Below are 10,642 nucleotides of genomic sequence, written 5' to 3'. Positions count from 1 at the left end.
CTTACATCTGTAACAACAGTATATCATGATAGACAACATCGCTGTGTGTACTGTACTTCTTTAACCCTTAGTACCACCTTGCTGTGAGCTATAGACTCCCACTCTGTACCTTGGAGGTGAGGTCTCGGTGGAAAATGCCCTTGCTGTGGAGGTACTGCAGCCCTTGGGCAATGTCCAGAGAAAGACCCATCCTGACGACCCAAGACAGGTACAGATCACTGTCCAGCAGTTGCTCTAAGCTTCCTCCGTTAATGTACTGCAAAGAAGAGATGGCTACTTTAAACATTTGCTGCTTCTTAAAAAAGCAACACAGCATGAGGAAGGTTTAGCAGATTTTTCTGTTTCATTAAGGAAAAACTGATTTAGTCCATGTCTTAGTGTCCATTTATAAAAATAACTACCTCAGTCAGAGCGTGAAGCTGTCCTTCATGCACACAAACACCCAGGAACCTGCAGACACACAAAGAAACTTAAACCATCAGCATCATCTTTATAAGGGTGCATTAAAAGTCTCCATGGAAACAAGCTAAATGTGTGACTGTGGCACCCTCTGGTGTCCACTGTAGGAACTAAAAGCAGTTGCTCAGAATGAAAATCAGACGCAGCAGGAGAACTGCAAAAATAGTTTGACCTGTTCGTGGTAGTTAATGATCCTCACCACAACCTCCTGCATTTAAAGAGATTATAATAATTTCTGTCAGTCTAGAGGTGGAAAAAGATCCAGAGCAGAGAAGGAAGGATAAATCCAACATGAATACACCGCATAATCATAATGCTTACTGAGATCAAACTGAATAATAAGCAAACAAAAACTAAAATGTATAAATGAATTATATGTTGATAAATCATAGAAAATATTTTTAAAATAAATTTCTGTGAGAAATATATAAAATGTGGCACATTTTATTGTCTTTCATCTGGTTTAACTTTGTATATTTATTAACTTTTTAACATTTTCAGAACACGTGCATTCAGATGTTTAGAGAAGGTAAAATGAAGTCCAACTGTGAAAGTTAGGGAAGATTTTAGGTCCCAGACTTTTGGAGGTGGAGCCATGTTGTAGCTACTATGTCTGTCTGTCCCCACCGGCCATATGGTCTCGCCCATGGCCAGGCCCCATCACATTCTATATTCCGCTGCCGGAGGGTCACAGGTACCTGAAAATTCGAATTAGCTAGTCTGTCTTTTTAAATTGCGAACAACTCTGCCATCTACGAACATGCTGGATGGGTTTTCATAAAAAGTTCTTACTTTTGATATAGAAGCAGATAGGTCAGGAGATTTTGGTGAATGAGGCACATTAACAGTGGATTTTCCTACCTGAGGATGTTGGGATGGCAAAGTCTGTTCATCAGCTGCACCTCTCGTAGCATGTTAGCTTTGTTGCTTGCAAGTGTGTTCATTTTCAGGGCCATCACCTGTCCCGTGATCCTATGCCGCACCTTCAAAATAAACACACAGATAGTGTTTCACATTTCCTTAATACCCCACTGCCGAGTCCGAAAACTCGACTGTAGACCTCAGATGGGACAATTTATTCAAGCCTGTTACTGGATTTCCCGTTCTTTGGTGTGGGTCTGCATGTGAGCCCAAGAGTCACCCACCACCCTGGGGATGGCCCAGACCCATCCCTCCCAAAACCCAGCCCCAAGCCATTCCAGCTGTCCAAATCTGTACCCCAACCCCGTACCTCCACCAGCCAACCAATCCTTCCCATTCCTCTCTCCAGACCCCTAATCCCAATTGGCCCTAATGTTCAACACCCACCAAATTTTGATGGAATAGCTCAAATGGACCAATAGACAACCACAAAAGACAACCATGCACATCCCCACCTTGTCTATCCATACCATCTTGTATGGTATGTACAAAACCTTATATAATCTTCTATCTGTGTCCAATGGGAGACACCCCTGACAGAACAGCAAGCCCCAAATATCCTCCACCACCACACCCTGCCCAGCATCAGAGCAGGGTGTGGCACCTTCCAGGTTCAGCTTCCCCTGAAGCACAGCTAGGCCAGATCCCAAATCTATGGAGCAGCCACCTACCCCCACCCTGTCGGTGCGCAGGAAAACCAGGGTGTGAGGGGTGAAATGGTGCTCACAATTAAAATTAAAGAGGAATAACCACATTGTGCAGGGAGTGAAGCCACACCAGCTGCCCCACCTGAAAGGCCATCAGAACTGGGATTCTCTGTTCCTCCAACAGACCCACTGACACTGGCCTTTTGTCCAGTTCTGTGTGAACCATAGAGTGTGTATGAAAGATGGACGGAGCCTCCGCCGGTTAAAAGTGAAGCCTATGCGGAAATGCATAAAACTGCAGTTCTCCACCCCATCCGCTAGGGGCCGGCTGCAAAACAGAGCAAATCCCCATAGACTCCCATGTTAAAAAGACCAACTTCACAGCAGAAATAAACATGTTTACAGCCTGGTACAAAAATCCATTTTCGGTTTAATAGGTCAGGTTTACCTTCATGACAGTTGTGGGAGGAGTGAATTTTATTTTTCCAACTCGCCCGTTTAAAAGTAATTTAATCTGGAAGTTCGGCATATTTAGGGGCGTGTCCTTTTGATTGGTACCTGTCAATCTCCCGCTTCAAGTAAGAAGAACATAGAACAACTGTGGTTTTTAGCCGGTTAACAATATGACTTAGCTTTAGCCCGCTTACCACCATTAGTTGGTTCGCTCCCGTTATCTCCAGGCTAGCTTGGTTAGCTCTTAGCTACAGAAAGCTAGGATCACTCAATGTCAATCATCCACCATGATGCCACCAGTCCCCCTCTCAGCTCTACCTCTTTGTCCTTATATGTATTTTCCGGGTAAGACGCGCGTGCCTCTGCCAAGATGGCGATGGTAGGAACCGCCCACAACCTACGGGTGACGTCATGGAGGCTACGTCCATCTCTATACAGTTTATGTTGTGAACACAGGTTTACTCTTGAGATAAATGTGATTTTTTTTTATTTATTTTTTTTTTTATCCCAGAACAACATAAGTCAATTTAATAATAATAATGATAACAATAATAACAATAATTCTTAATAGTATTATTACACTCCAGTTCACTGTCCAAACATGTCACTGGAAATGTAATGTAATATATTTCAGAACTGTCAGGCAACATTCAAGAAAATGAGAATAAAATTAATAAAATTGATTTATGTATTTATTTATTCATTACAAATATTAAAATATCTACTTAAGTGTCATCAATATATTCTGATAGCATTTTTTTATTGTAATTTCTGTAAAAAAAAAAAATCCAGATGTGCTGCCTTGGGGTTTACTATGGTTCAATGACAAAGTTATCTAACCTGAACAAGCTCACACAGTCCAGGGTCACAGGTCATCATAGAGAGAAGCAGCAGTTGTGACTGAACTGGTCAGACTGGTTATGTGTAAAGTCTGACCAGTACCAGGAACAGGATGTTTATGTTTCAGTGTTTCTGTGTGTTGATGTGTTTGTGTGTGTGTAATAATAGCGTAGCACTAATTGGCTTTCTGGATTTCCCATCACTCGTCCTGATCTGCACAAATCCACCAGGCCATTACCGAGGTCATGGCTGCTGCACGCACACAGACACACACAGAAACCACCAGTTTAGTTTGACCAATCCATCCATCCATGTACATTAAAATCCAAGTCATAATTTCAAACACTGAAGTTAGCAGTTCAAACCGCCAAATAAAGGCCTCCAAAGGCACTGCAGTACAAGTGTTTTTACAGAATGTGTCTTGCAAATGGAAGCAATGATTCAAACTTAACGATTTAAAGTACAAACATGCAGACTTGTTCCATGACTTCAGTCAAGACTGACAGGGGATCATGTAGTTCACCTGTTCACAGCATTTATGTGAAAGAAAATAGCACAAAGTCTCTCTCTTTTTATCATACCGTTTTATTACAGCTAAGAAGCTAATTTTAATGTGTTGGAAGGGAAATGTCCCCCCATTGAAAAGATGGTTTACGGAACTGACAGACACACTTAATTTAGAAAAGATCAGGCACTCCATTAAGGATAGAATAAAACAATTTGAAAAGATTTGGCGACCACTACTCTCCTTCCTGGAAAAGGAATGGACCTCCTGACTATTAATCTATGTGTTCGGGGTTGGACTGGCTAGGGAGAATGGTGTAGAGGGCACAGTTTTTTTTTTTGTTTTGTTTTTTAAAAAAATTATTTTGGGGGGAGGGGGGGTTTCTACAATGTCCATGGTTCTACAGTGTCCACAGCTTTACAGTGTCCATGGTTATAAAGCATCCACTATTCTACAGTGACCATGTTTCTACAGCATGTGTTTCCGCAAATGTGTTTCTACAGCGTCAACAATTACAGTTCTACAGTATCCATGGGTCTACTGTAGGGCCCGACCGATATGGAATTTTTGATACCTATACCAATATAAAGACTTTAAAGCAGGCCGATAGCCTAAATCATGGCCGATAAATCCATCCACCAGAAAAAAATTAAAAAATATTAGTCAAAGCTAAAACACTACATTCTAAGCTCATTCTTAAACTCATGTCTACCTGTTACGACACCATGAACTATCTGAATTATTCACTGATTGAAAAAAATGTGAATACGGTTTTCTTATTCCAAAGTGCCTACACAGCATCACTGTTTTATCAGCTGACCTCTTTCCTTCTTCATTGTATTTGACAGGGAAACCAAAGTGTTCCCACACAGGGGATTTGAATGAACGAAATGTTTTGAATGAACAGAATTTGAATGTTCAAGTTCCTCTGCTCGCCATGACCACGCTGCACTTGTGTGGAACGATTATGCATGCAGCTTTCTTTCTTTTTTTTCATATCAATGTTCGTGTGCCGAACCGTAGATACTGATCCAAACGGATCGCGGATCAATGATGATCCGTTGCACCACTAATAATAATAATAATAATAACAATGAGTATTCAGAAGTTGTGTACACGGCACACAGCCACCAACTTTCACACATAATTACGAGGCTAAACACTAAGCACTGCATTACTTGCTGCAAAACATCAAGATTTCCTCACTCTTATGACTTTCCTGCCTCATGACTACAGGTGTTTTGGGGGCGCCTCTATAACATGTAAAGTAGTCATTTTTAAAGACACTGTTGGAAAAGATAGTCATCAGATTATGGCTATTTTTAGAGATGATGACAATGGTTGCTATTTAACTTAAGCATAGTCTGTCCTGTCTATCTATCCGTCACAAAACACTAATATCTTTCTTATTGTATATAATATTAATCATGCTTGGGACTTGTTACGGGTGCCTGCCAATCCACCTAATTGTTTTATTTTGTATTCAAATCCCTGTGTACCGTCGCCACCTGAAGATTGGCTCCACTCACCACACTCCTCTTCCCTGCCTGCTGATTGGACAATTGCCCAGCCTATCAACAACGCTGCAACTACACTGGAGGGAGATTCAAACCAGCAGCAGCTGTGAACTCACTGGCAACTGTTTGGCACAGACAGTCTGCCCTTAGCTTGCAATCTGTGGGGTTTGAGAGTGTGCTTTTGTTGTTGTTGGTGGTAATTTGGCTAGATTTTGTTTGGTTAGCAGTTATTTTTCTTTCTGTGTTTAAAAACTGCTTGGTTTTTAGTGATTCTTCCAGCAGTGTTAAAACTGGTTGGTTTTGTGTTCTGTTTATTTTCTTGCTAAGAAGTTTGTTTTCATAGCTAAAGTAAAGCCCTTTTGGCTTTCTTTCTGTTAGTTGTAAATTGTATATTTAAAAGCCCTTTTGGCTCCTCTTTCTGTTGCATTTATAAATAGTATAAATTCTCAGAAATAAATTTTTTTACGATGGCAAAGAGCTATTTAATGAAGATTACACTTATTTTAAGTGAGAGAAAGAAACACGATAACTTTATGTAACCAAAAACACCAGTTATGATGCTTTTATGCACTTAGACAACTATGCTTCGCATTTTATCTGTGCATGCTTAACTTTTAGCAAGGTAAGAAATTGGCAATTTTTTACCGATAGCCAATATAACACTGGACCCCGTATTGGCCGATATATCGGTCGGGCAATATATCGGTCGGGCCCTAGTCTACTGTGTCCACAGCTCTACAGAAAGAAAAAAAAATACAGTTGAAGATCATGTGGTGACAGGATAAAGACAAGACAGAGACGAGGTGAAGACAAGGATACAATAATGTGAATACCAGATGAAGAGCAAGTAAAGACGGAGGTGAAGACAAACTGGACATGAGTTGAATATGAAGTAAGATAAGGTGACAACGAGGTGACAAGGTGTTGAAGACAAGGTGAAGACCAGACAAAGACAAAGTTAAGATGGGATGAAGACAAGACCCAGGCTAGGTAAAGTTGAGGCAACGATGAGTATGAAGTCACATCAAAGACTAGATGCAGACCAGATAAAGAGAGAAGGGGTAGATGAGACAAAGGCTAGATGAAGATGAAACAACAACAAGGTCAATAAAAGATTAAGATTAAAATAGTTCAGATAGAATGAACATAAGGACAAATATGAGAGGAAGTCTACATGAAGACAAAGCAGGATTTCTTTATGCTGTGGTAGAAGATAGCAGGATGCGCATTTGTGCGGAGTTTAACAGGTGAGTGTTTACATATGTCCCAACACACAGGTGGTGTGAGAGTAATCTGCTTAGTCTCTGCCATTCTATCAGTCTGTTGGTTCTCACCGACATGTGAAGAGGAAAATCTGACCTCTTTCAGATTATAAGCTCTTTGTGCTTCTGTGGGAAGCTGCCAATCAAATTCGGTTTTACTGACAGCAGTATTGCTGCATCATTCAGGTGTTTGTTCACACAGTGTCAAGGATGCAAGATATTAGCAATCATCTCAGGGAGGCAGTATCAAACTGGAAGTGTTACCAGGATGTATTCAGAAAATTTTTTCATGACAGATGTTAACGCCAGATAAACACCTACAACACATTTCCTGTCAGGTGTCTCCAGAGAGGATGTGATTTAACAACGTAAATTAGAAAAGATCCTGTACATAGTGACAAAAATCAGATTCTTGGATGTCCTGCAGCTATACCCAGGTGTTCAGGTCTTTAGGGTTGGTGCTAGATCCAGTTTTATGCTGCTTCTAGCTAAAAACTGGTTTGCATTTCCACAATAATCCCATCATTGCATCACTTTAACTTTTCCTTGGTGTTGTAGATGGAGACCATTGATACATCTCAGGAAAATACCAGCAGATAACAACGCTCCAGTAACTTCAGAGCTTAACTTCACCAGTTGGGGTCAGAAATCATATTTAAATTGATGCTAGTCGCATTTCCCAGTTGATGCTAGCAGAATTTCCCAGCAGACTGCTTTTTATGAGCAGTCCAAAAACAAGATTTATAAAACCAGTTTCATGTAGTTGCAAACAGAATTATTAATTTTGGATCCAGCTACAGCCATAATGCACTACATGTGTACAGTTTTTTTCTATGGTGCTTTTAAAGCATTACGTATTCCAAACAGTGCTTTAGCATCTATGAAACAAAGCTGGTACTGCAGTTTTAAAACTTGTTTGTCCATTCAGAGACACCTAGTTAAGATGGAGGCAGCTAGATGTATGCAGACCACAAAAATGTAAGAAGTAAGAGGATCAGTTCTGCTGCTTTCTGTCTGGGATTATGAGACTCCGTTGTGTTAGAGTTAGATGCTAATGTGGGACCTCGTGGTCTTAGCATTAGCTACAAATATGGGAGCCTGAGGTTTTACCGTTATGTGGGAGCCTTCAGTCTTACTTATGATTCACTGTTTATACCAAACAGTATCTACAAAGCCGTTATTGCTTTTTTGGTGTAATTTTAGCTGTGTACCTGTAGCTGCAAGATGATCTCCAAAAATAAAATTTATTACCATATCAAAACAAGCATAACTAAAAGTCCCACAAATTGCAGAACTAAAACAAAAGAAAGGCTTAAAAAAGAAAATCAGTTAAACCCAGGGATTCACTTAAAATAAAAACCAAAATGTTAAGTTTACCCCACCATGAAACTAAAGAGACCACAACAGATTCCACAAGTAACTAAAGAGACTAATAAGACGTCCAACCTTAAAATAAAGAGACTACAACACATCCGATATTAAATTAAGGAGCCTAGGGCACGTCCAACATGCAAGACGCCATTTGCCATGAAACCAAGAAGGCTAGAACATTTGAGACTAAACCCACTAGAATATGTCCAACATGAGCCTAATAAGACTACATCTCGTTCAACATGAAACTAAAGAGACTAGAACATGTCCAACATGTATCTAAGGAGATTAAAACAGGTAAAACATAAATCTAAAGAGACTACATCTTCGACGCTAAACTAAGGAGATTACAACAGTCAGGGAGCCACAAGTCTCAAAAGCTCAATAAAATGGGTTGAACCTTACCCTCTGCCATACTTTTTTTATTTGAGTTTTTGTTTATTTACCCTGACAAGTAGTAGAGGGTTCTGTTTCACAGAAAATATCTTTAAAACAAAATGCAACTATTTTAGTTTCTGCAATCTTATTTTGATCAGAAAAATGTAAAACATGATTTTTTTTCCCCTCAAATCTTCAGTGGGTTCAGTAGGCTGTCAATAAATGCATTCCACGTACACTTCATGCATGTGCTAACAACATCCACTGAAAAAATAACTATTAAAACACATCTCTACATTATTTTACATTAGTATAATATAAAAAAAGCAGCATTTCCCCCCCTTTTTTTCAATATTTTCATCCTTACTTCATTTGCAGTCAGAAGAAAATATAAAAAAAAAATCCAACCAAAATTATTAAATCTGTTACAACTAGTTGCTGATCAACAGACTCAGAACCTCAATAGAATTTTAGCTTCTGTGAAAATTCTGTGATTGTTGTTTTTTTGGTGTTTGTATTAGTATTTTTTTTTTGTCTTTGGTGTTTTGTTTTTTGCAACATACGCTTAATCCACAGTGGTGTATCCAAGAAAGTAACTGTTGGAGCTAGCGAAGATGGATCTCAGGATTCGGACAAAAAACATCTAATTCCAACCAAACTGAGGAGGCCGTTTCATGGATGCAGATCTGGAGCAATAATGAAGGATAAAAGAAATGACAACAGGTGGAGGTACAAGCCTTTTCTGCCCAGCATTATCATGGGAAATGCTAACTTGCTCTAGAATAAATGCGATGAACTGGAGGCACTTGTGAGAAATCAATGGCTATACAGAGTGTAGCTTGATTTGTTTATTGGAGTCCTGCCTGAATAACAACATGCCAGACTCATTAGTGGATCTACTGGCTTCACATCTGTGCGTGTCGACAAAGACACGGAGAGGAACGGAAGGAGGTGAGGTGGGCTGGTATACTATTTTTTAATGAGATATGTGTTAATCCCTGTGATGTGACAGTCAGAGAGAAAGTTTGCTGTCCGGATATTGAACTGCTTTCCATTGGTTTCTGAGTGTAATGCATGCCACAGGAGATTCCATTCGTTGTATTCCCCCCAGAGCAGCAACCGTGGCATGTGACATCATACATGACATGGTTGCTCATTGTTATTACGGGAGATTTTAATCAAGTCTCTGACTTCCTGCCTGACTGATTTTGTACAGTATGAGGACTGTCCAACACGTGGAGATAAGACTCTGAGGCTAGTTCTGTCTTCGCCAGAAGTCCGGACCCTGTCAGAGCTGTCGTGGAGCAGTGGATGAGGAGAAAACTCCAGGGTACTTTGAAAAGAAAAAAAAAAAAAAAAACATCCTCTCCATTTTACCCTGGCATGACAGAGGACCAGCTACAATGAGAGACTGATCTCATTTCGATGCAGGACTGAGAGGTTCAAGAGGTCCTTTATTCCAGCAGCAATTAGACTGTTTAATATTAATCTTTAATTTTATTTATTTATCATTTTATTTGATTTGTTTTAACATTTTTGTGACAAAAAACAGCAGTTGGATCAACCTGAACCCCCCCACCCCCACCCCCAGGGGATGAATAAAGTATTGATTAATCTGTCTGTCTATCCATCTATAACAGGTCCATCTGGAATTTAGGAAGACTACAACACATCCAACATGAAACTGAGACTAGAACACCTTCAACTTGAAACTAAATAGACTAAAACACATCCAACATGAAACTAAGGAAACTAGCCCATTCACTCGAAACACAGGACTGAATCATGGAAGATCCTGGGTCTGACTCAAATGCTTAGTTTGCAACTATCGTTTACTCAGGACTCCAGGCACGTACCTTAAAGACTTCAGAGAAGAAGCCTGAGCCAATCTTCTCGCAGAAAAAGTCATCAATGCGAGCAAGGCTGGACACGGCGCTTCTCAGGGCTCGGTATGAGGATGGCCGGATCCGGTTGGGCACGTGGATGTGGTGAAGAGGCTGCTCATCCGGAACTCCGTGACAGTCCTCTGGATCGCAAAAGCAGCATTCAACGTTGTAGTCCATGGTGCTGAGACCACCCAATCCTGGTGGATCTAAACTTTCCCAGGAGGAAACCAAAGTGCATGTCAAACCAGCACAGTCCTTAGGTCAGTCCTGGTTACCCCCACCATCATGACCCTGGTGACAGAATATTCAAGTGAGTGTTTCAAGTGAGGGGATAAGCAGTTCTAGTCTGCTGAAGTCCGGGGTGAACTACAAAAAACCTCTGGAATGTATTTGGAAGCCGGCT

The 10,642-nt window shown here is 40.4% G+C and overlaps 1 protein-coding gene across 1 annotated transcript; it reads right to left on the bottom strand.

The window, feature by feature from the left end:
- Position 1: 1 nt before the first annotated feature.
- On the bottom strand, positions 2–10,416 carry LOC306774897 (dual specificity testis-specific protein kinase 2-like; the record flags this gene model as incomplete). Its single annotated transcript, XM_079265085.1, has 5 exons — positions 2–7; positions 110–256; positions 402–450; positions 1,321–1,442; positions 10,210–10,416. 5 exons carry the CDS (start codon positions 10,414–10,416, stop codon positions 2–4), a joined length of 531 nt encoding a protein of 176 aa, XP_079121211.1.
- Between the last annotated feature and the right edge of the window lie 226 nt (positions 10,417–10,642).

The sequence above is a fragment of the Telmatherina bonti genome (assembly GCF_933228915.1).
Source record: "Telmatherina bonti genome assembly, chromosome: 3".
Taxonomy (NCBI): domain Eukaryota; kingdom Metazoa; phylum Chordata; class Actinopteri; order Atheriniformes; family Telmatherinidae; genus Telmatherina; species Telmatherina bonti.
The sequence above is the reverse complement of the archived record's forward strand: the minus strand, read 5'-3'. Positions and strand labels throughout refer to the sequence as shown.